This window comes from Phragmites australis, chromosome 12 (assembly GCF_958298935.1).
Source record: "Phragmites australis chromosome 12, lpPhrAust1.1, whole genome shotgun sequence".
Lineage (NCBI taxonomy): Eukaryota > Viridiplantae > Streptophyta > Magnoliopsida > Poales > Poaceae > Phragmites > Phragmites australis.
Window position 1 is genome coordinate 28,477,630 of NC_084932.1, and position 26,846 is coordinate 28,504,475.

General features: G+C 48.1%; 1 protein-coding gene across 1 annotated transcript; it reads left to right on the forward strand.

Annotated features, from left to right (window-relative positions):
* The first annotated feature begins 10,931 nt into the window (after positions 1 to 10,931).
* On the forward strand, positions 10,932 to 14,333 carry LOC133887084 (patatin-like protein 2). Its single transcript, XM_062326998.1, has 4 exons — positions 10,932 to 11,162; positions 11,238 to 11,419; positions 12,968 to 13,619; positions 13,907 to 14,333. Exons 1-4 carry the CDS (start codon positions 11,007 to 11,009, stop codon positions 14,141 to 14,143), a joined length of 1,227 nt encoding a protein of 408 aa, XP_062182982.1. The 5' UTR covers positions 10,932 to 11,006; the 3' UTR covers positions 14,144 to 14,333.
* The last annotated feature ends 12,513 nt before the right edge of the window (positions 14,334 to 26,846 follow it).

A 26,846-nucleotide genomic window follows, 5' to 3' on the forward strand; every position in this document is an offset into this window, starting at 1 on the left:
TCGCAACAACGACAAAGACACACAATCAATCAAATGATTAAAACAAAGACTAAACAATTTACAAAAATTATGAAATTGACATGATTGGGTAGATCTCGAATTTAGATGAATATCGGTGGAAGAATCGATGAAAACGGAGTTAGGACGGAGGAGAAACGGGCTTCAGAAGTTTTGCCGGGAGAGAAATTCAGAAAAAGAAAAGGGGAGAATATTCCCGGAATATTCTGCTGAGTCAGCTCAGGATTGGACTCGGCTCGTGGCTCGGCTCTCGGCTCTGGGATTGGCTCGCGGCTCAGGCTCTCGGCTCGGTTTCTCGGCTCGGCTCAGACCCGATTTCTCGGCTCAGGCTCGACTGTCGGTGGGCTCGGCGGCTCGACTCGGCTAAAAAAAAATGGGGCCCACCTGTCAGCTACACAGAGGGGAGAGAGATAAAAGAGAGAGAGAGTGGAGAGGGGCGGCTCGGGCAGCAGAGAGAGAGAACGGGAGGGAGAGAGAGGAGAAGGGGTGTGGGCGGCGGCGGCGCTGGCGGCGGCGCGCCGGCTGAGGGCGGCGGAGGGCGGAGGCGGAGCGCTGGCCGGAGGGTGGATCCGGCTGGCGGGCGGGGAAACGGCTTCGGCCCGACGAAGGAAGAGCGACGGTGACCGGGCGACGGAAAGCGGCGACGGCCGGCGACGAGAAGGACCCATGTACGCTCACAGGGGGAGGGAAAAGAGGGAGAGGGAAGAGGAGAAGGGGTCCGGGGTGCTCACCGGCGGTGAGGGCGCTCGAAGTGAGGCGGCGAGGTGCTCGGAGGGGCTCGGGGAGAGAGAGAGAGAGTGTGTGAGGTGGGGGAGGGGTGACACTGTTCACCCCTTTATATATGCCGTCGATGGAGCGGGCGCGCGGGACGAGGGGCTGCGCGGCGCGGGGCGCGAGGCGAGGCGCGGGGCGCGAGGTCTGTCGGCGCGCGGCGACGGGACGGCAGGCGCGGCACAGCGCGGCAGGCGGCGGTGGCAGACGAGTCACGGGGAGGGGATGGAGGAGAGAGGAAGGGAGAGGAAGGAGAGAGAGAAGGGGATGAATTTAGGGATTTGACAAAAGCTTTGAGACAAGAAAGACTTGACCTCATTAACCATTACAAAATTTATCCCAAATATCAGTATGTCATCAATATACAAACAAAATATAACTCCCTTACCCCATTCATAGCGATAACAACTTACACACCATACCTTATTGACCTTTTACTGTAAACTCATCAAGTTGTTCCATATAAATTTTCTCGTCTAACTCTCTATTAAGGAAAGTTGTCTTAACATTCATTTGATGAACGATAAGACCATGTGAAGCAGCCAAGAAAAGTAGCACTCAGATAGTAGTTAATCTCGCAGCAGGTGAATAAGTATCAAAGAAGCCTTCGCCTTCCTTTGGGGTATAACTCTTGGCCACAAGTCGAGCCTTGTGCATTTCAATAGTATCGCCAAGCCTAAACTTCTTCTTGAACACTCACTTGCAACCCATATGTTTGAAACCATAGGGTCGTTCTATGATCTCCTAAATCCCGTTTATGAGGATGGAATCCATTTCGATGCGGATTGTCTCCTTCCAGTAGCCTGTATCAGGAGATGCAAACGCTTTTGAAATAAACTTGAGAGTGTTACCAATAAGGTACACAATGAAATTATCACCAAATGACTTTGCAATCCTTTGTCTCTTACTCCTCCTAGGAGCATCACTGTCATCCTCCTTAGGACCTTGCTCATGTGTTTGTTCAATAGTCTCAAGAGGTGGAGTGGGCTCATAAATTATCTCATAAGATAGTCTAGATATGCTGTGTAAATCTTTCATAGGAAATATATGCTAAAAAAATATTGCATCGTGAGACTCCATCATTGTATTGACATACACGTCAGATACCTCATATTTAACCACTAAAAATCTATAAGCAATGCTCCGACGAGCATATCCCAGAAAGATATAATCCAATGTTTTAGTTTGAGCTTGCGCTTTTTAGTTGTTGATACATTGACTTTCGTCAAGCATCTCCAAGTGCACAAATAAGAAAGTGATGGTTTTCTCCCTTTCCATTCTTCATATGAGGTTTTCTCCTTATCCTTAAGTGGAACTCTATTTAGGATATGACACGAAGTCAACACAGTCTCCCCCACCATGCCTTAGATAATCTCACAATGTCTAATATGACATTAACCAAGTCAATTAGTATATGGTTCTTCCTTCCGGTAACCCCGTTTGATTGGAGTGAATGGGAGGCGTCCTCTCATAAATAATCTCATGTTTCTTACTAAATAAATCGAAGTCACTAGAGAAATACTCTCTACCACAATCTGACCCAATTCTTTTGATCTTTCTCTCTAGTTGATTCTCAACTTCTGCTTTATACACTTTAAAGTGATCTAGAGCCTCATCTTTCATTTTTAACAAGTATACATAGCAAAATCTAGTCGCATCATCAATTAACATCATGAAGTATTTCTTTCCACCCTTCGTCAACATACCATTCATTTCACACAGAATTGAATGTATGAGTTCTAAAAGTGTTAAATTTCTCTCCTCTACTGCCTTGTGTGTCTTACGAGCTTGTTTTGATTGCACACAACTATGACACTTAGAACCTTTGACTATGGAAAAATTCAGAATTAAAACCATATTGGAAAGTCAAAACATAGAACCAAAATTTAAATGGCATAACCGTGAATGCCAAACACTAGCATCATCGTTAACATTGCCACAAATATGGTTCACAGACTTATTACTGAAATCAGAAAGGGAAAACCGGAACAAACCTCTGCACTCATATCCTTTACCATTAAATTATCTATTCTTTGACACTACTACTTTATTAGACTTGAACATCACCTTAAACCCGTCTCTATAGAGAAGAGAGCCGCTAACTAGATTATTTTTTTATTATAGGGACATGTTGCACATTTTAGCTGCATAATCTTTCCCAAAATAAACTTCTGATCTACCGTGCTAACACTCCAAACAGAAACAAGTAACCCATTCCCCATTAGGACCAAAGAATCTTGGACGACCTGATAAGAAGAGAACATTGAGATATCGGTACACACATGAATATTGGCCCTTGTATCAATCCACTAATTAGTAGACTAAAACACTGAAGTTAAATTACTATACCTTGCAGCTCCGTTTCCAGCTTCGCCAATGGTCACCGCATTAGTCGTCTTTGAGTTATGCTTTTGTGGAACATTTCTTCCCTTACGGTCTGGACAATCCTTGGTGTAGTGCCTAATCTCACCGCACACATAGCAAGGTAATTTTGATGTGTTCATCTTCTTCTTCTTGAAGGTGTTAGTTTTGTTTGGCTTATTATCTTTGCCTTTTGTTCTTGTTGTGGAAGGATTTTTGCACCATATTGGTGCTAGTTTGTCCCTCGACTCCTTTTGTATCCTTAGCCCGAGCTTCCTCCTTAACATCAAGAGACACAATCAAACTCTCAATAGTAATCTCTTATCTCTTATACTTTAGAGTAGTGTTAAAGTTTCTCCATGAATGAGGTAACTTGGTAATAATGCCTCCAGCCACAAAGTTGTTGGGTACATTGATCTTGAGGAGTTTGGGTTTCTTCACGATGCACTGAACCTCATGAGCCCGCTTGACTACAGAGCGGTTTTCAACAATCTTGTAGTCATGATATTGCTCTATGATATACAGTTCACTTTCTGCATCTAATGCACCGAATTTAGCATTCAGTATATGCCACAGCTCCTTCGTACTTTATATGTGCATGTACACATCACAAAGACAGTCACTAAGAATGCTAAGAATGTATCCTACAAAGAGTGTATTGGCATCTGTGAATAACTTTTCCTGCTTAGCCATAAGGGTTCCTTCTGGCTTGCCATTAACCACCAAGTAGATATTCATAGCCATCAGCCATAGAGTGACCTTGACTTATCATCTCTTAAAATACACACTAGAAAACTTATTTGACCTCAGTGCATCGACAAATGCAACCATTGATAAACCAAAGTGTCTACAATAAGGTTTTTGATTATTGAAAAATAAGCTACTTTTAGTTTAATTTAATCCATAAATAATTCATGAGCTTAAATTCATAAAATAATATGTTTATATCATCATAGCATAATCTAGATATGTGTATGATAACATTACAAAGATTGTATTGGGATCATGAGAAATAAAGTATGAGTGACATAGTTTTTACGTATTGATCCTGCGCTATGAAGATTGTTGAGGATGTATGTTGCATCGTGTTGATGGCATGATTAATCATGCTGATGACGCTCCGGATTTGTTGACAATGATAGCAGACGGTGCCTAAACGATCAGAAAGACGAGACGTGATGAAGAACTTGAGTAGTCGCACGGAGCACTTACTACAAATTTTTAGAGCTAAAATTATTCAATCCTAAAAATGTTTGAGACTGAACAAAACAGACCCTTAATACAACCACACGAGCCAACTGTCTTCACTCTAAGAGCGGGAATGTAGGTAAAACTCATATAACAAATATAGAAGGTGCACAAACATACATACACACAAAAACATGTACGGATCCTGAAGTTGGTAAATTTATATGATATATCTTCTAGAGTAGGAGCATAAAGCTGTAAAAATATAGTCATGTCAATGTCAAGTGGATATGTTGGCTGGATGGCAACGAACCTCTAATGCGTCAGAAATACTGCAAAATATGGTTGGTAAATTTTGTTGCATCCTTATCGTTGGAGGAGTTGGACATCCACATCTATAGGTCACATTAAGTGATCACATCGTTGCTGGTTTGTGATCAAGGGCTTAATTTGCTTTTGGAAAAGGAAAAGAGACGTCGACAACGAAAGTGGTATTTGTCAACAATATGGCTTATTTAATTATTTTGTTAGACCACACAGACCCATCTAAAAAGTTGATGTATTAGACCCTGCAAGCGATGTCTGCTGGGTCTTCGCATTTTATGGCGTGGGTGCATCCACTGCAGTCGTTGCCTACACGAGATAGGAGCAGGATTTCAATTTCGTTTTATAATTTTTTTAATTTATTGGTAAAAAAATTAAAATTCATAAAATTTCACTAAAACTTTGACCATATTTCATTCTCTAATCTGCGAGTCTTATATGCCAGTGAAAGAAAATTTTGAAATTTACAAAATTTTGACGAAATTTTAATCTAGTGCAGGGATTTCAATTTTATTTACATTTTTTTCGTTCACCGGCAGAAAACGAAATTCATGAAATTTTAATGAAAATTTTGTGAATTTTTATCCTCTACTATGTGAGTCCTACGTATCAGTAAAAGAAAATTCCAAAATTCACAAAATTTTAATAAAATTTTGGTGAAATTTTAATCCTGAGAGTATACGGAAACGGAGCAAGATGATGCTTCGATCGATGCTGGCAGCGAAAATAAAATAGGGGTCCACATATAAGTCAAACGAAGGGTGGAGAGAGATCTAGAGAGTGAGAGAATATCGGTGATGTTTTATTCAACTGTAGGTCTCCTCTTGGAGAGAGAATAAGATGCTAACCATTATCTCCTTAATAAAATACGTGTATTGCACGTTGTAGGAAAAAAAGATGCTAACCATTATTGGTGAAAACAATGTGGCGTCAGGGTGACGTGGCAGTAACATGCAAATACCAACGTCATATACCTTGTGAGTGCTGAGCTATGATCTGATCAGGAGAGCCGTGAAAGAGGAGTTTGGATGTCCACAGACTTCGATCACATCGGAGTGATATCTTTGTCGCTAGGTTCGTGCTCAGAGCTTTCATTGTGGAAAATGTTTGCGCAATTACCAGTGACCATCCGCCACGTAACAAGCAATCCCAATTTGATGGCTTCAGCTCTTTTTTTATCCGGACGGATTCAACCCCGTTCCAGGACCACGTCCTATACGCACTCGAAGGCATATATGCGTGATTTGAAAGAGAGAGAACATGATTCTCTCGCAAAGAAGCATGATGCAAACCAAAGCCAAGCCTTATCGATGATCTTTGCATTGATTTAATGTGACTTTAATAAGGATTGATTTAATGTGATTTTAATGATTAATAATAATATAGTTAATAAACTAATATTATTTGCTAGTATGTAAGATTTAATCTCATAAATACTAGGTGATGAGCTTAGGGTTCTAAACACCTATGAGAATTGATTTAATATGATTTTAATGATTAATAACAGTATAATCAATGAACTAAAATTATTTGCTAGTATTTAAGATTTAATCTCATAAATACTATATGATGACCTTAGAGTTCCAAACATCTCCAAGGGATAATCATCATGGTCAAAGAAAAGTTTTATAAAAATATAAGGATATATTGTTTAGACAAGTGATCATGGTGTCGAGAACATCACTTGTGTATATAGATTTTTTTACCATATTATAAAAGGGGGTTTGAATTTAATAGCTTTATCTAATAGCTTTAGGTTAGTTACCTACTAGGTAATACATATTAGATTTTGGTAGCTGTAATAGGTCAAAATGGGGAGCCAATACATCAAGAAAGAGAAGTCACGAAGACCGAAACTTGAGAGAGCTTGAATTAGACAAGTCCCTTATAAATCCATTCACCGCATGATGTGGTCAGATCACAAAATGATATGGTGACTATGGGCAGAAGTTGTAGAAGGTTTTTTAAGCTTCAGAGATAAAGTCACCGTATGATGCGGTGTCATTGTATGGTGTACCATGTGTCTATTGCAAGGAGGTTGCAAGTTGAGGATATCTAAGGTTAAGATGCGGTGACCATAGGATGCTCACTACTACATAAAGGTCATCCATGCCCTATTACCACTACCGGTTCGGTTATAATCGACAGTGATAAACCACCACTACCGGTTCATAAACTCAACCAGCACATAAAAAGTCGAACCATCAAGAACCGACAGTAATAGTGATTATCACTATTGGTTCTTATTACAAACCAGCAATGATACATCATTATCAATTCGTAACAAGAACCGGCAGTGACAGCCCACTGTCGATATAGTTTCCACGCTCTGCCAGTTTAGATTCTCTTGAAAGCCTTATAAATTTACTTCCCCAGCCTCCGATCACTCCCTCTCCCACTCACCACCATCTCCAGCCACTCAATAGTCCCCCTCGCCACTACTATCCCTGGCCACTCCACCCACCTCCGCGCCTTCATCTGACAATGAAGCTCCAACGTCAGAGAGTGCAGATGAGGCGCAATTCGCTGACTCCAGATCGGCGAGGCCTGAATCCACTGATGAAGTATGGGACTACTTCCTTGATGAGCCGGCACCGAAGAGGCGTCGGTGCGAGAAGAAGGAGGATGCCGTAGAGAAGGAAGAGGGAAGCGAGGAGACAAGCGACGATGATGATGGCATCCCTGACAACTACTTCTTTGTCATCTACGATTCCAACTGGTGGTAGGCGCAGGCACACGACGGGTGGTTCTTTTGTGGTGGCGATTGGAATTAAAGTTTTAGGGTTACTTTTGCATGCGCTGCCGGGCATTTGTTTTGGTTTTATAATGATGATTGCTAGCTATGGTTTAGTAATTAGTGTGATGAACAATGATTATGATTTAGTAATATAAAGCTTAATTAATTATGGCATGTTAGTTTCAATTTTGATTTTTTTTTTTTGCTAGAATTGTGTATCACTACCGGTTCATAGCTAGAACCGGCAATGATAAAGGATGTCAATCGGTAGATTGGAGCCAAGAACCGATAGTGATACAAACTGTCACTACCGGTGAGAGCTATGAACCAGTAATAATAGTGAGTATCAGTACAGGTTCCCGAGCTGGCAGTGATAATTTATTATTATCACTGTCAGTTCAAAAATCGGTAGTAAAACAGTTTTTGAACCAGCAGTGATTAGGGGTTCTGTAGTAGTGGCTACATCATACTTCATTTCAAAAAGGTTTTAGGCTTCAGAAGAGAAGGCCAGCACATGATGCGATGAGGGATTCGCCCAATAGCTAGTTTTTTATGTTGCCTCTATAAATACCTATCCACCAGCTATTTAAGGTTGCTCACTCCCACCACAAGGCATACATACGTATTGGAGAGGGTTTGAATCACCTTGGAGTTTACATTAAATATCAAGGCAATTAGCATAAAATTAAGGACTTAATTAGTGCTAGTGTAGGCCTAGTATATATCTACTCAGGTGATTAGCTAGCTTAAAATTGAATCAAATGAGTGATCCACACTTGTTACTTTTAGGTAGTGGTGAGTCTTGTGAGATCCTCCAACTAAGTTTGTAGATCAGCCACAAGCATTATGAGCGAGAGGAGTGGCTTGTACCAGAGTAGAGAAGCGCTACCTTAATGAAGAAGGTGATGAGAATACGGGTGCACCTAGTAGGAGACCCACCGGTATATGGAGAACTCTAACTGCAATAGCGTGGAGTTATTCAACATGGGAGATTGGCCCGTGTGAAGGGTTTCAACGTGGATTAGTGGTGCGAAGCAACTCACTGATACCACGAGAAAAAGTTTTTGTGCTAAGTTTACGCTCTCTATCTCATTTACTTTCTACACTTATTTATTACACTGTTTACTTTCTGAATTTATATTTCTCAGAATTAACATGTGTAGTTTGCAGGATTAGAACCTAGGGTGGAGAACTTTCTTATGATACAATAGCCACACTAGATACAATCCTTAATTCGCCCTACTCTTACACATTTAGTGATGGGCACACATTAGGACAAGGGTGTGTATATATACACCTAATCTTTTTTAAAAAAAAGTTAACTATATTTCATATGTAATACCTGTAGATGTTAGTAGCTGTTAAAATTTCTTAATTACATCTTGTATTTAGACTCAACAGGCACTACTAAAGAACTAGTTATAAGTGCTAGCTCATCAATATCGGTTCGGCCAAAATCGACACTGATAGGTATCACTGGCGATTTGTAGCAAAATCAGGCATTCACCCATCCATTCAAACAAAAACCAACATTGATAAGTAATATCACCGCGGTTAGTATTAAAAACTGGCAGCGATGCCATGTTCGGACCCGAAATTCCACTTGAATCGGGTTGTGGCTCGCGTTCGTTCGTGTCTAACTCTCTCCCTCTCCCTTATTTGTTCACGCCGGCTCTCTCTCTCTTCATCCCCCCCCAGCCCTCTCTCGCTCTCTCTCACTCTCTGTCATCCCTACCGCCGAAGTCTGTGTCCTCTCTCGCTCTCTGTCATGCTGCTCCTCCACCGTTGCGCCCTGCTCCCCCCTCCCCCCACTTTAGCCCATCCCCTTCTCCCCCGCCACCCACCACCGGCCAACTCCCCTCGCCCTCCCCACCGACCTCCTCCCCTCACAAGATCCACGGTAGGATCCGACCATGGATCTCGCTAGGGCGACGGGCGTGAGGAGGAGGCGGAGGGCGTGAGCTGGAGGGGCCGAGGGTGCCATTGCCGCATCAGGGAGCTCATCATCGGCCTTCGTGTGTGCTGTGGTGGTGGCCTTTGTGCCGCTGTGTTTTCTTGTGCAGGGTGGGATCCAGGCGGGGGGCATGGCTGTGGCGGCAGCCGAGCGGGCGCGGTGGCGGGTGGATCCAGGCGAGGGGCATGACGGCGGCCGCTGAGTAGGCACGGTATCAGAGCGCGCGAGGAGGTAATGGGATCCAGGCGAGGGGCATGGCGGTGGCGGGATCTAGGAAAGGGGCATGGCGGCGGCGGCCGAGCAGGCGTGGTGGCAGAGCATGCACTACGCCAGCGAGATCCAAGCGTCGACTCTAGCTCGACTGGCTCGACATCGAGCCAACTCAATTAATCTTTTTTTGCTCCTCAGAACACTATCACTGTCGGTTCTAGACCCGACAGTGATAGAATTTTGGAACCGATAGTGATCACCCTTTTTATGGTAGTGAGACCATTTGTACTTGTATGAGCCTTTTCTCGCTACCGAACTATAGCTATTATCTGAAAGCCCAATTAGCTCTCAATGACCTAAATATATAACGTGCTTGATTATCAAATAATTTTTTAACTATTTACACTTATTATTAAAATATTGAGCCTGCCAATGAACACATGAGAGTTGGGAACACCTAATGTTACCTTGTTCCAGAATGAAAAAAAAGGGGAAAATGCAAAAATCCCCCAAAAGTCATTTGAATTTTGACTTTTCCCTCCAAAAATTATTTTGTTGCAAAAAAACCCAAAGATTTGATTTTGTTGCAACCCCTCCCCCCAAAAAAAATTCAAAAAAAAATAAAAAAAATCACAATTTTTTTTAAAAAAAACTAGAGACAATTCTAAGACCTTCTGTGAATTTTTTTTTCAAAAATAATATCCTTTGCATCATATTTCATGGAGTGGAAGTTTGGGAAAAAAAAAGAAAAACGTGCAACTCATTTATTAACTCATGTTATTTTAACTTTTTCATGTCTACAATTATTTTTTCTACATAAATAATTGTTTAAGTAAACTAATAAAAGTAGTTTCACTAATTTTGGGGGTGTTATGGATTAGTTATGAATTAATCTATCTGCAACACATTTACTCAATCTTGCACGTTACAATAACTATTTCAAAATTTCATGTATTTTTAGTATATAGAGGATCATGTAAGAAGACTAAAAAATTTTGTTTCATGAATTTTGGATTAGTAAATAATTAACTATGCATTTAACTCGAATTAATAAATGAGCTGCATGTTTTTCTTTTTTTTCAAACTTACTCTCCATGAAATATGATGCAAAGGATATTATTTTTGAAAACAAATTTCACAAAAGGTCTTAGAATTGTCTCTAGTTTTTTAAGAATTTTTTATGATTTTTTTATTTTTTATTTTTGAATTTTTAGAGTTGTTTTTCAACAAAATCAAACCTAGTTTTTTACAACAAAACAATTTTTGAGGGGGAAAGTCAAAATCCAAGTGATTTTTGGAGGTGTTTTTCATTTTTCCCATGAAAAAAATAGCATCGTACTTCATATTCATAAATAGCTCTCCGGAGCCTGTAGATCGAGAACTAAGTATATCTAAGTGTTGGTTCATTTCACTCCAAGGGGTTGCTGCCCAGATTAGCTAAACATGGGAAGCAACGGAACAGCCACGGCCACGCACGCGTCAGCGTTGGCTCCGCCGCCGTCGCAGGGGAAGCTGATCGCAGTGCTGAGCATCGACGGCGGCGGCATCCGCGGGCTCATCCCGGCCACCATCATCGCCTGCCTCGAGGCCAAGCTCCAGGTACGCGCAAACCTGCCATCAGAGAAGAAATCAACAGCACCACTTAGCCGATGGCACATGTTGATTTGATTGAAGGAGCTGGACGGGCCGGGCGCACGGATCGCGGACTACTTCGACGTGATCGCCGGGACAAGCACCGGCGCGCTGATCACGGCGATGCTGGCTGCGCCGGACGAGAACAAGCGGCCGCTCTTCGCCGCCAAGGACATCAACCAGTTCTACCTCGAGAACGGCCCCAAGATCTTTCCACAGGAAAAGTAAGCCGTTCTTCGTTTTGGTAGCTACCATTTTCATTTCGCTTTCTTCTGCCCCCTACCAAGTGCGGCAAATGAATAGCACAGTCAGTGGCGGACCCAGCTAAAATTTTTAGCTGGGGCGAACTCGAGCGAAAAACTAAACCAAAAATAAAAATACACTACACACCGCATTCGTATATTGCAATCACACAAATTAGAGTGTAAACGGTAAATGAATGACGTAGAAGAAGATTTTTTATGATACCTCTAATATGAAGAAATAAATAACAATTCTTGCACCAGCACCATATAATTCAAAATACACCAAAAGATAATAGATCAAAGCAACCTGTCAATTTAATAAAGATCATTTAGTTAGTGATAATGAAGTGATCATATGCCTTAAAAATTGGTGAAAATTATGAGAATATACATACTACTAGTAAAACACTAAACACGTCTAGATCCTTTAGGTTTCCTCGGCAAGTCCATTTTTCGATCTTTCATGACTTCAAACCTCTTCTTAATTTTATCACAATCATGTCCTTTAAAAATCTCCTTCTCAGTGTAGCACACCAGCAAATAATTGAACCAATCATCGGACATCTTATTGCGCAAATCTATCTTGATTAAGTGCATAGCCGAGAATACTTTTTTAACTGATGTCGTTGCCACTGATAGGATCAATGCTAACTCAATGAGGCGATAGACCAATGAGAAAGCAATATGCTTTTCCGTTTCAACCATCTTCACGACCAAACTTCTAAGATCATGACAAGCAGTGAAATCATCAATTTTTCTCACATGTATAATGAAGGTCTCAAGTTGATCTTTTATAAAAGAACGATCAACAATTGTGAAATCTTCGTCATAGATCTCTGTTAGTCGAGTAATCTTACCAACATCAAATTTAGAGAAGAAATTTCTTGAATCAAGACAAGAAAAATAAACAAGCAACTCTGATGATACCTCATTGAAGCGATAATCTATCTCTATGATAATAACATCAAGTGCAGTAAAAAAATTAAAATTGAAATACAGTTCGACTCGCTGCCCATCAAAATTGCTGTACTCTTTAGGCCCTTGTTTCTTTCCTCTTCAGCAGCATCAACAGATAACAGAGCAGCACGCCAACACCTTTCTTCTTTACCTCCGATCGGCTGGACGCACGCAGCCCACGCCCGTAGCTGGGGCGGCCGCCCCACCTCGCCTATAGGGAGGGTCCGCCCCTGAGCACAGTGGTAGTGAAATGGTATCATAGTTGGTGCAAGATGATTAGGAATATAGTATACGAATTATGAAACCACATGCATTTAGAAGCGACCTCTTGTACTATCTTTCCGTTTGAAATGGCTTTGAGCTTCATGCTAGCACACATACGCGACTGTCTAAGTGTTTTTTTAAAAAGTAAATAAAATTTATCGAAGGTTACTGATAAATATGATTTATATCTAAATAAATATGGTAATTTTTTCTATCAGATCCACTGATAGAACCAGTAAACCGGATGTATATATCGGATCGAAATTTTTTTTCTGGGTCTGAGGATGACTGATGCTGCTGTTGCAGGGCGGGGTTCCTGAAGCCGGTGGCGAACCTGCTGAGGGTGATCAGAGGGCCCAAGTACGACGGCTCCTTCCTACACGACAAGATCAAGAGCCTGACCCGCGACGTGACGGTGGCGGACACGGTGACCAACGTCGTCGTGCCGGCGTTCGACGTCAAGTGCCTGCAGCCCATCATCTTCTCCACGTACGAGGCCGAGCACGACCCCCTCAAGAACGCGCACCTGTCCGACATCTGCATCAGCACGGCGGCGGCGCCCACCTACTTCCCGGCGCACTTCTTCAAAACCCACGGCCCTGATGGACAGTTCCGGGAGTTCCACCTCATCGACGGGGGCATCGCGGCCAACAACCCCACCATGGTCGCCATGTCCATGCTCACCAAGGAGGTGCTCCGTCATAACCTGAACTTCACTGGGAACCCAGCAGAGTACCGGAACTACCTCATCATCTCCATCGGGACTGGGTCAGCCAAGCAGGCAGAGAAGTACACTGCGCCAAAGTGTGCCAAGTGGGGCCTGCTCCGGTGGCTCTACGACGGCGGCTTCACCCCACTCATCGACATCTTCTCCCACGCCAGCGCCGACATGGTCGACATCCATGCCCAAGTGCTCTTCAAGGCCCTCCGGTGCGAAGAGAACTACCTCCGCATCCAGGTACGATCAAGTATCGACTACTCCTCAGGTATTTTTTTTACTGATAAATAAAAATTTATCAAAGATTATCGGTAAACATAATTTATCAAACATACTAAACAAAATTAAAATAAAATTTAAATAAAATATCGATAAATATGGTAATTTTTTTTACTAGGATTCATCCATAAACCAGATATATCTGACCGAATATATTTTCCTGCTGACCAACCAGTGGACCCAAAAGCTTTAGCATTTCTGTTCGCATGTAGCATGACACATGTCGCTATGTATATGTGCAATTGTAGGATGATTCGCTGACAGGTCACACGTCGTCGGTGGACATCGCGACCAAGGAGAACATGGAGGCGCTGATCGGAATCGGCAAGGAGCTGCTCAAGAAGCCAGTGGCGAGGGTGAACATCGACACAGGGGTGTACGAGGCCGTCGCCGGTGAGGGCACCAACGAGGAGGCGCTGGAGCGCTTCGCCAAGAAGCTCTCCGACGAGCTCAGGCTACGCAAGAACAACTTCAACTCCTACTAGAGCTCAGGCTTCGCGTAGCCTAGCCAAGCTCTAATAAGCTTCTGCTTGCTTGCCAACAAGCTGAGCACTAAACGCGGCCAAGTATATTTAGATCTGCCTAATGAGTTGTAATACACTAATACATGTGATATGGATGATCATTAGGGTATAATTGAATTGAATACGGACAGATATCGCTGATCCTATATCTTTTTTTTATTGGAATCGGAGCTGGATACTGATGTTGTCGGATATAGATATAGATAGTGACGATGAGTAGTATAAAACTATCGTATATCGGTATCATATACACATCTAGATCTCTAATGTTTTCCTGTATTGTCAAGGCATAATCCGTACCTAAGAAGAGAATCCCTACACGTGTGGAAACTATCCGCAGGTACCAGAATATCTAGTAAACATGGAAGTTATTTCTAATAATGATAAGAAAGGAGTTCAAAGGCCACACAATGACCCTCATATATATATATTTATACTCTTTTATCATTTTTAGTATACTCTAATACTAATTCTAAGATACTCCAATATGAGTTGTATGAAAAAAAATTCAATGTTAGCCTTTCATTTTTGCTATATACTCTTTTTTATACATAAAAGAAGTATATACGCAAATTAAGATAAAAATCATGGAATTTTATAAAAATTTTCGTGGATTTGTATTGTAGTATCTTATAATTACTAATGAAGTATATTTAAAGTGATAAAGAAGTATAACTCATGTGTAAAAGTGGTATATGAGAGGTGGGAGTACATACACCTAGGAGTACATACTAGTTTTCCTATATATATATATATATATATATATATATATATATATATATATGGAGTCAGGAGGCCCTGTGGAGGGAAGATCCATTCAATAAACTCTCGAGTCTTATGTACTTCCTATCTGCATCAACAACTCACCGAGACTATAAGTAAGAAACCATCGACTAGATTTAGATCTAAATAGGCTAGCCAAGAACTCCCTCTCCTTTGTAAACAGTCTTGAAGATCAATACAAGATAAACAGAACACGTGACTATTATTCGAGAATACATGAATAGAAGAAGAGAGAGAGGTTTGGACCTGTATAAATCTCTAAGTGTGACATGTGATTTGGTACAGGGAGTACCCCTACTTAATTCATTCATGTATTCGTAACAAATCATTGGTAGATAGTCTCAATCATGAATACGAATCGAATATGTGACGAGTCAGATGCAGACAATGCTGTTCACGAATATTTATTCGTATATTGAATAAAATCAACAACAATATATATCACATATATTATGATTGTTCAACCATTTGAATTATCCAAAACTAAACTATATTAGAGGTCTAACAAGTAAATGAGTAATACACTCCCATAGAAGGAATTATGTTAGAGTTAAATCAGAAAAGTTACAAGTGCCCAATATACTGGCTAAAACTTTTATTAATTATTTGAACATGTTTCAAATAAAAAGTATCCACTACAAACTTGTAGATCTCATCAAGACCTACAATTTCCATATAAAGATAATCTTCATCCGACTTCGTATAAAAAAGTTATATCCTCCAGAAGATAGACTCGGATAGTCTTCTGATATATTTGATTTTATTCTCGAATATCTGATATCCGAGAAATACATGACTCTCTGTATCTGAATTCAATATATGATATAACTATCTGAGATCCAATCCAATATTTAAGATTTCTTATGAATATCTAAGATTCAATTAGCATCTAAAATGGTTCGGAAGATCGTAAGGCCTGAAAATATCCGGCCGTTTTCACCCTAATGATCATCATTGCATTTGCATTCTCTAATAATGTTTTTGATCTTCATGGCACAATTTGGTTCATAGTCTGCGATCCTGACCTGCTCAGTGCAGAGACCAGGATCTTGTTTCAACAACAGAATAAAGTTTTCTGTATCTACAAATAATAATTAATCAAGCAACACATATGTAATCTATACCCACATAAGTTTGGAGTGTTATATATTCACCAAACAATTTTGTGAGCTTTATTACAGTTCTTGCAGGTACCGAAATTATAACTTGAGAGGTATCAAAATTTGATACTACTCCTTAGTTATAATTATTGGAACCTCTGAGCTATCTGAATTATAACTTGGGAGGTGCTAAAATGTGGTACTCCTCCTTAGTTATAATAATTGGCAGCTCTCAGTACATCTGAAGGGTGGGTAAAAAAAACCTATTCTTTGTTGAAAACTATTCGCCAGAATTTTTTTTTCTTTGCTTGAAAGGTCTCGACGAATGTGCGTTTGGGCCTAGGATTGATGGATGGGCCTCTGTTTCAATCTTAGATGGGCCACCGATCCATCATGCATGGGCCGGGCAGACCAGGCTTATAGCAAGAGCACAGTGGTCAGAAACTGCCCAAAATTCCTCTTCAAAAAGAAACTGCCCAACAATGCCGGGCGTTCATAACTAGCTAGTTCATGCGCCAATCGAGCAAACCATCGAAGCGACAAGCAAGCAGCTAGCAACCAGTCACAACAAGACTCTGCACTGCAGTCAAGAACAGTCAGGCACACACATGCTGAATTCAGATGTGATCAGATGATCCATGAGCTCGCTCGGCGACAGGCGACTTTCCACCCTTTATTCCCTGATGATACCCATACGATCGCAATCCCCAGGGAAGTGATTTCGTTCTGCAACGACATGCATGACGCACCTGGCCCCGCTCACAGTCAGATCAATCCATCACTTTTTATGGTTTCAGCAGCAGGGATTCAAGCAGTTGTTGTCTGATGCGTCGCATGGCGTCCAAGAACGTCCGGAAAAGCCTGCAGCCCAGCAGCCCCAACGGGGATGCATCTTGGGAGCTTCTGCAGACATGTATGGTTCAGCCTTCATTGGCCCTTCGTCCTCTCCAAGCTAGGTTTCACTTCACTAGCTACAGGCTTACAGCACCTCGACGAGCTCGTGACATATAAGTTCAGGGATTGAAGGATGGGCCTCTGTATGGAACTTTTTTTTATATATTTCTTAAATCAAAAAATTATAAAAATAGACGTCTGTTTTAAAATATCTACATCTAGATTAATGTCGCTCATTTAAAAAAATAAAACCGTCTCCCTTCTACCAGGAGACATGTTTAAACAAAATGTTGCGTTCCATTGCTCTTAAAATTCAACGCTATCGAAATAGTTATGAAAAATTTTAAAAATATATATGTGGTGCAAAGGATGCTATAATCTAGCTTAAAAATCAACTTAAATAAATTTATTGTTTGTTTCATATTATAAAGATCATATTTTCGTTTAAAATTTTTTAGAGAGCTAGACCGTACTATTCTTTACACCACCAATTTTTTTAAATTGTTTATGATTATTTTGATTGTGTTTTGAATTTTAAGAGCAATTGAACGTAATTTTTTTTATTTTTAAACATGTCACCTGTTGTAAGGGCAACACTTATATTTTGGGCGATACCCACTATCGGAGGGTTAATTCCTGTCGCAGGGATCCTGAGGGACCCCTTTTTAGAGATTCGGCGGGGGGATGATTCTGAATATGTTTGCCGGAGAAATAAATGGATATGAATGCGATGGCTGGTGGGGTGGAATGATCTAGTGCGGAATGAAGTAAATGCACTGGGGGTTTAGACAGGTTCGGGCCGTACGGAGGCGTAACACCCTACTCCTGTGTGGATGCTATAAATGTCCTGAGAATGTCTCTCAGGAATGTGCTAGTTACAAGAATGTTTGTCTATCCTAGAGCCTGGGACTCCTTGTTCTTCGGTCTGTGTGTATCTGTTGGCTTTGGATGCTCTTGGACTTCTCGATCTTCTCTACTTCCTTAACTTCTCCAACCGTGCAGAGCTTGCCGGGCTTTTTCTCAGCTTGAGCACTTAGAGCTTTTTTTTCGCCTGTCGAGAGATTGTCTTTGTCCGTGCTGCCGGCCGCTTTAAATACCCGCTGGCAGTAGCGTGCCCCGAATGGGAGGGCACGAGTTCCAAGGCACCATAAATGGAAAGGGAGTCATCATAGCTTCTGTGCGAAGTGACGGGGGTTGAAAACACGCCCCACGCCCGGTCATCAACCGTCATGATGGCGCTGGCAATGGGCGCCATGGAGGGGGCCCACCGGGTAGCCGCAGAGCCGCCCAGCGTGCCCGTCCTGTCTTGTTCTCCTGCCACAGCAGCGCAGCAGACATAACGTCTCGGGCCTTGCGACGTTATCCAGAGGCGCACCGGATGGCACGGGATGGGACCCGTGCATTTAATGTCCCTATGCCCGTCCACCAGAATATGGCAGGAACTGACACCGAGCGTGGCGGGAGCAGTTGGAGGTAACAGGCCACACGCGCTCTTAAATGCAGCCTCGGGCCTTTCACCGGCTGACACCTCATCGCTGAACCCCTGTGGAGGCCACTGATGGAGGGGCTTCCTGGGTCGTCGGGGAACCGAGTGCTCGAGGGTCACTGTTCACCTCCCCGAGCACTCTCTCCCGAGAACGCCCTTCCTTGGTCCTTGGGAAACCGAGTGCTTGGGGGCCACTGTTCACCTCCCCGAGCACTCTCTCCCGTGCATGCTTGTACGGATCCTCGGGGAACCGAGTGCTCGGGGGCCGCTCCTCGCAGCCCCGAGCACTCTCTCCCGGAACTTCCTTCAGTGGGCCCTCGGGGTACTCGAGTGCCCGGGGGGCTACTGCTCGCAGCCCCGGGCACACCCCTCCCGGTACTTGGTTCTCCTGGTCGTCGGGGGACTTGGGTGCTCGGGGGTCACTGTTTACCTCCCCGAGCACTTTCTTCCTAGTCATTTAGTCTTCGCAGATCATCGGGGAACCCGGGTACTCGGGGACCACTCACTGTGGCCCCGAGCGCCCTCTCCCGGGACTTAGTCTTTTTTACCTCGCGGAGGTGACCCCGCGGGATGGCGCCACATGGCGGATTGCTGGCCTGGCCTAGGGATTCGGGGACCCCTGATTCCTGATTCACCGACAGCAGCCCCCGGGCCCATGGGTAGGCGATGGCCCAGAGACTGCGGATGGGCCCTTCGTCGTCAACGAGGCCGAACCCAGCACTGACGCCACGCGACGCACTGTTAGGCGCTGGCCCTTCCGGTCCGGGCTTCTGGTACGGTCCAACAGGGAGCCGAACGGACGTGCATCCAGCCGACTCCCGAGGCACGTGATAATGAGGCAGGCGGCCCGCGATAACGAGGCAGGCGGCGCGTGTGGCAACCGCGCAGATCGAGGAAAGTGCACCTGGCAACCGCTGACAACCGTGCGGCCTGAGGGAGATTCGCCTGTCGGTTGCGCTGGCTGAGGAAACAATCTTGCCGAGCGCGTCGCGGCAGGCGACGTTTGAATTTCCCTGGAGTATAAAAGGAGGAGGGGAGCAAACCGCCCCCCTCTTTACGCCATCTTTGCGATCAAATCTTCTTCTTCCTTGCGCTCATGAGCCCTCATCCTCCCTTAGGCGATCAGAGCACCACTTTTCCCCCACCGTTCCAAATCATCCCCCACCCTGACAAGATGCCGAGAGCGGGAGGAAGCTGCCGCGACAAGACACCCGACAGCGTGCTGCCGGAGTCCCGGCTCATGAACGAGGAGGCGGCGGACAAAGTGCGGAAGTTGATGGTGCCCGAAGGCCAGTGGGAGGCCTCGGTGGTGACGCCGGTGAGCTTCCCGCTGGTGACGGACCGGCCGGAGCGCATCATCCTCTTCACCTCCTTCATGGCGGATGGGCTGGTGCCGCCGTTCTCGACCTTCTTCCTCCAGATCCTCGACACGTTCGGGATCCAGCTAGTGCATCTCAGCCAGAACTCCGTCGTCATCTTGGCGGTCTTCGCCCACCTCTGCGAGATGTTCGTGGCGGTGCCGCCGTCGGTGTCGCTCTTCTGACACTTCTTTGTGCTGCGGCCGGCCGGGAAGAAGAGGGGCTTCTCCACCGCTGACGTCGCCGGCTGCTGCAATTTCCGGCTGCGGGACGGCCTGGGGGAGCAGTACATTCCCCAGGTGCTGCAGAGCAAATGGGACGACTGGCGGCGTGACTGGTTCTATGTCGACGTCAGTCCCCACGACCGCCTGACGTTGCCGAAGAGGACGGCGGAGCCCTAGAGGCCAACCTGGGAGGCCTCGCCGTAGGCGGACGAGCGGATGGAGCCGGTCCAGGATCGCATCGACTTCCTGCGCCAGGCCGGGCTCACTTCGATGATGGTGATGGCGGACTATCTGCGCCGCCGCCTGGCGCCTCTGCGGGAGCGGGCCCGGCCCTGCTGGGTGTACACGAGCCCCCAGGACATCACCAGGACCCAGATCGGCGGGGAGTGGGACCTGGACGATGCGGCGCTGAGGGGCCTACTCCGAGTGGTGACCGGCGTGGATGACCTGGGCCGGGTGGAGCTTCCATGGAAGGAGGTCGCGCTCTACGCTGACCCGAACCGGGTGGCGCTGCAAGCGACGCTGCCGGAGTTCGACGCCCAGGGACTGGTCGACCGGCCAGGGCGCCGGAACCCCGGGACTATCCAGATTCCTGGGGTGGATGAGGCGACCGGCCTCGCCCCGAGTGCCCCCAACGGGAACGTCGACGGAAGCAGGCCGCAGGCGAGCGGCAAGGAGGCTGCAGGCGGCCTAGCGCAGACCAGTGGCTCGAGCGCCACGGGTGGCGGGCCGCAGGCCAGCCGTGGGGCTGCTGCAGGCAGTAGCCGCCAGGCCGGTGGAGGAGGCGCTGCCGGCAGTGGGGCGATGATAGTGCCGGGGGACAAAGGGAAGTGCCCCCAGACTTTCGTTCCTATGCCGACATCTTCGTCGTCGCTGTCGCCACCGCGGCAGCGGCCGCCGGCGGGCGTTGCGAAGGAGGGAGGCCGGGGTGGCCAATCGTCCGGCGCGGGGCCGGCGACGGAGGCGGCATCTGCGGTTCTGGAACCAGACCTTGATCTTCTTAGGCTTGGTCTGGAACCCGGAGACCAAGGCCGGCACGGGAGCGCGAGCATAGCGAGTGCCTAAGCCGGCCCACCGCCAGAGACGGACCCCGCGACAGCCCCGCAGAGCCCCCCGCGGAAGAGGAGGAGGGAGGATTCCAGGCCAAAGCCGTCGGGCCCGGGATACAAGATCCCGGAATCGAGATGGCAATACCGAAGACCCAAAACTGTGTAAGTTTCCCCGCTTTTCCCTGAGCATGCCTTGCCCGGAGTGAGTTTGGAGACTGACCTTATTTTCTTTTTCAGACCGCCTACGAACGCCGCCGGAGACCAAGGACGGCCGGAGGCGCCGAGGCCAGCTCCAGCCCCCGAGCCGAGCGCGCCTGAGCTGAGCACGCCGGTGGAGCCGGTGCCGTAGAGCGCGCCGGTCGAAACAGAGCCGCAGACGCCGCGCTGCCCCGAGCCGATGGCAGAGGCCGCGCCCGAGCAACCGGTGCCGGCGGAGCCCGCCCCGAGCACATCGAGTGCAGGGCGGATGGCCTCGTTGAGGGCGGTGCCTGCGTGGCAGTATTCGGGGACCCCGAACTCCTCAGAGAGGGCTCGCAGGGGACCTAGCGCCCGGCCGTCGCCCAGTCGGCCTGCGGAACACCTCCCGGACGTGCTACGAAGCGCCCGGGAGGTGATCGAGCGGCTGGAGGCGGCCGTGGCGGGGGGAGAAGATGCTGCTTGAGGCGGGCAGCGTCGCCCTTCTTGAGGAGAGGGAGCGACTGGCCGAGGACAGACGCCTTTTTGAGGCCCGTGTCGCCGCGGCGTGTGCTGTCAACGAGAATGAGCGGTGTGCGATAGAGGCGGAGCGGGAGGCCCTGGAGGGCATACACTCGGAGGTCGTGCAAGAGCAAGAAGAAGCCGCCCGCCTGGCCAAGACATCGCGGCGACGGGCCGCCGAGGTGCTCGCCAGGGAGAGGTTGGTGCAGGCTCAGGAGGAGGCCTCCCAGGCGGACTTGGCCTGCCAGAAAGGCGAGGTTGAGCAGAGCCGCGCCGAGCTCCAGCGTCGGGAGGAGGAGCTCCGGCGTCAGGAGGAGGACGTCGCGATCCGCGAGACCGACGTCGGCATCACGGCGACGGCTCTGGACGCCCGGGAGGAGGTGCCGACCTGTCGGGAGGCGGAGGCTGCCGAGGTGTTGGTGGCCTCAGCTGCTCGGGAGGAGCGGGCCGCCATGTGGGAGTCAGAGCTGACTGCCCGGGAGCAGGCCCTCTCTGCCCTCGCCGAGCAGGTGAAGCAGAAGCAGGCCGAAGTCCCAGCGCCCGGCGCTGCCCTGACCAGCACGGCCGAGGGACTGGGCCTCGAGGAGCGGCTACAGAGAATGAAGGATGAGCTCGAGACCGCCAGGGTCGAACGGACCAATGTGAAGCTGATGATGGAAGACATCCTTCGGCAAGCACGGAGGTTCGTGAGGGTGGCCGGGCTCGGGCGAGTCCACGTGGGAGCGAAGGGGACGGGCATCGGCCACATCACCCTTGGCTTCAAGAAAATCATCCAGCGACTCGAGGCGCTTTCCCAAGCTGTGCAGGAGCTAGCTACCCGGGAAGGGTGTGGTTTGGCCCAAGTGGTGGCCAAGCACGTCCTAGCCTGCTACCGGAGCTAGGATCCAAACTTCTCGCTGGAATTAGCTCGGGAAGGGGTGGTCGAGGCCGAGGAGGCCGCTCAGGAAGCAGTACGGGGCGTCGCCACCGAGGTGGCGGCTTGCTTTATGCGGGAGGCGCCGCCGACTCCGGACCCGGGGAGCAGCGGCGAGGAGGCCCCGCTACCTTCTGAGCCCGACGGCTCTGACTTAGATTAGGCTTTTGTAATTTTCTTTTTCTTTGACTTGATGTAAATATGGGAGTGATCCCTCAGAATAGCTGTCCTTTCTTGTGAATATAATGGAAGACTTTCTTTGGGGTCGCAACTCCAGTGTTCTTCCAAATGCTTGATGAAGTTTCTGCTCTTTTCACTTGATGTCCCGAGGAGTACTTAGTCAGACCGAGCCCGACCTTTCCCTCCCTGAGAACGAAGTTGCCCCGACCACTCATCGCCCGAGTAGTGAGGCCTTCTTTGTGCTTTCAGCCCCCGAGCCCTCGCGAGTCCGCTGCGGCTAAGTCAAGAGACAAAGGCACGAACTTCCTTGCTCGGGAGATAAGTTGATCCAGCACGGAGCACGCCACGACCAGTGAACACTTTCCCATTTTGCGACCACTCAAACAGGCAGACTGGAGACACGTGCGGGCGGAAATGCGATCAAGAGTCCCCACGGTTTGGTGGTGCCCGGGCTAGGACGGACCGGACCGAGCACCGACAGCCCGCCACCAGGGTCTAGGCTCCCGACCGCTCTTTGCTTGAGCTGTGAGATTACCCGAGAACCCTAGAGGCTCGGTAGTGCCCGGGGCCTTTTAAGCGGACCGAACACCACGACCACCATGAAGGACTTCGGTCAGACATTGTCGTTCGTACGGTACACCTTTCTACTGTCCGTTCTGTCGTTCCGGGAAAAGCGGACACGTGGCAGGGTTTTGTGCGCGAGGAGACCATCTCGCCGAACAGATTAGAATACGAGGGCCCCGAGGATAACTTGGGAACAATATATTACTGAATGTAAATTCATATGAATTTAACCACTCACCGGACAGCTGTCAGCTTTTCGGCCGACCGATCCAGGAGAGGTATGCGCTCCGAGCTCGGGGTGCCCGGGAACTTGGTTCCTTCGGCTGGAGCGCCCGAGCACTGGGGAGCGTGATGGGGAGCCCGAGACCAGGCGATCCCGACCACTCATGCCTGAGCAGTAGGACCAACCGAGGACCCCTAGGCCCGAGCAACGACCTGGGCACTGAGGCCCTCGAGGTCAAGCTGCTTTGCTTTTGATTGTTGATCTGTGATTCGAGAAAAATAGAAAGATTCTTTGCTTGGTGCGCTCTGTTAGTGTGGTACTTATTATAGGCTGCTCTTGTTTTCGACCCGAGACCTCTCGAATACCCAAACCGGCGGACTATACAGGTAGAGACATAACCCAGAGGTCCTATGGTTCGGTGGCGCCCGGGTATGACAGACCAGACCGAGCACCGACAGCCCGCCCCTGGGACCTAGGCTCCGGACTACTCTTTGCTCGAGCGATAGGATTACCCGAGAACCCCAGGGACTCGGTGATGCCCGGGGGACTGCCACGACACCGAACATCACAGCCTACCACGATAGACATAAGTCAGCGGCAACTGCCCGCGCGCATACCGATCGGGATTCTTTTATCAACGGGGAAAATAAGAGAGCAAATTTTTTCTCGCACAATCGAGCATTTCACCAAACAGATTAAACATATGGTTTCCAGAAAAAATAAAATTTGACATAAGAACTGAACATTATAAGAACTGGATATTGATAACATATATATTGTATTGACAATTTTTACAAGACTGGGTGACTTACCCGGTTAGTGGTGGCCCCGGTCAACTTGGGCAGGGGGGAAGCCCCCGGCCTGGTTGACCTGAGCACGCATACATGCCATCTACGGGAATAATTTGCGCAGATGCTCGATGTTCCACGCGTTGGGGAGTGGCTGCCCATCCTCCGTAGCCAGCCGAAAGGAGCCTTCTCGCGGGACACCGATCACGGTAAAAGGGCCTTCCCACATAGGGGACAGTTTATTCCTTCCTTCGCGCGATTGGACGCGTCAGAGAATTAGATCCCCCACCTCGAGAGACCGGGCCCGGATGTGACACTGATGATAGTGCCGCAGGCTTTGCTGGTAGCGGGCTGCTCGGACGGCGGCACGCCGCCGGCGCTCTTCCAAGTAGTCGACGTCGTCTCACCTTCGCTGTTCCTGTTCGCCTTCAGAGTAGGCATGCACCCGAGGGGAGCCTTGAGTGAGCTCGGAGGGGAGGACCGCCTCAGCGCCGTACACAAGGAAGAAAGGAGTCTCCCCGGTAGCGTGACTTGGCGTGGTCCGATTGGCCCATAGCACGGCAGACAGCTCGTCGATCCACCCTTTCCCGTGCTTTGCGAGCACGTTGTAGGTCCGGGTTTTGAGCCCCTTCAGTATCTCCGCGTTGGCGCGCTCGACCTGCCCATTGCTCCGAGGATGAGCGACAGAGGCGAAGCAAAGCTTGATGCTGAGGTCCTCGCAGTAGTCCCCGAACAGGGCACTTGTGAACTGAGTGCCATTGTCGGTGATGATCCGGTTTGGGACACCGAAGCGACTAGTGATACCGCGGATAAACTAGAGCGCCGTGTTCTTGGTCACCTTGACGACTGGAACCGCCTCCCGCCACTTGGAAAACTTGTCGATGACGACGTAGAGGTACTCATAGCCCACGATTGCTCGGGGGAATGGACCAAGAATGTCCAGCCCCCATACCGCGAAGGGCCATGACAGGGGGATGGTTTGAAGAGTCTGAGCTGGCTGGTCAATCTGCTTTGCGTGGAACTGGCACGCCCTGCAGCGCTGAACCAGCTTGGAAGCATCCTGGAGGGCTGTAGGCCAGCAGAAACCTTGCCGGAAGGCCTTCCCGACCAACGTGTGGAACGATGCATGGCCACCGCACTCGTCCTCGTGGACCTCAGCGAGAAGCTCACCGCCTTCTGCCCGAGTGATGCATTTCAGGAGGACGCCACCTGTGCCACGCCGGCAGAGATCCCCATCTACTATGCCATAGCATTTGGACTGCCGAGCAATTCTTTCAGCAGAGGCATCATCCCCGGGGAGGAACTTTTCTTTCAAGTACCCTCGGATCTCGTCCATCCACGAGGCATCTTGAGAACAGCCAGCAAGCGCAGCGCACTCGCTGGGCGGCGGCACCCTGTCGGGGCTTCCCACTGAGGGCGCCGCCGGGGTCCTCTAAATTGGGCTCGAGGTTTCCCCTTCGTCCTGTTCGGCAGGCAGGACGGAAGGCCATGTGAGTCTTTCTTCAAAGACGCCGGCAGGGAAGCGCGCACGGGAGGAGGCCAGGTGAGAAAGGTCATCGGCCAGAGCGTTGTCGCGGCGAGAGATGTACTGCAGCTCCAGCCCATCGAAGTGCCTCTCCAGCTTCTTGACTGCCGCCACGTACGCCGCCATTTGAGGATCCGTGCACTGGTATTCTTTCGATACCTGGTTGACCACCAGCTGGGAGTCTCCCTTGACCAGGAGGTGACGAATCCCGAGACCCACCACAGCTCGGAGGCCAGCGATGAGGCCCTCATATTCCGCCATGTTGTTGGTTGCTCGGAACTGCAGCTGCACGACGTACCGGAGTTCTTCACCCGTTAGGGAGGTGAGAACCACTCCGGACCCCGCGCCTTTCAGCGTGAGGGAACCGTCGAAGTGCATAATCCAGTACCCGGACGTATCGTGCCCGGGATATGCGGAAATCTCTTCTTGATTGACCTCAGGGACGGGCGTCCACTCTGCCACAAAGTCAGAGAGCGCCCGGCTTTTGATCGCTTGGCGGCTGACAAAGTGCAGGTCGAACTCCGCCAGCTCCACCGCCCACTTGACGACGCGCCCGGTGCCTTCTCGGTTCCGGAGGATGGGCCCCAGTGGGTACGTGGTAACCATCGAGACCTTGTGCGTCTGGAAGTAGTGGCGCAGCTTCCGGGAAGCAACGAGCACGGCGTAGAGCAGCTTCTGGGCTTGGGGTATCTTGTCTTAGCATCCCGGAGGACTTCACTGATGAAGTACACCTGTCGTTGTACACGGCGGGCCTGGACTGCGGCTTCACCCGAGGGCCTGTCACAGCCCCCGAGGTCGGCGACATGGTCGGGGCTGGCCGGGTGCTCAGGCTCGACTTCCGGGAGGAGCCAAGTGCTCGGGCTCGACCCCCTGCTCAGGAG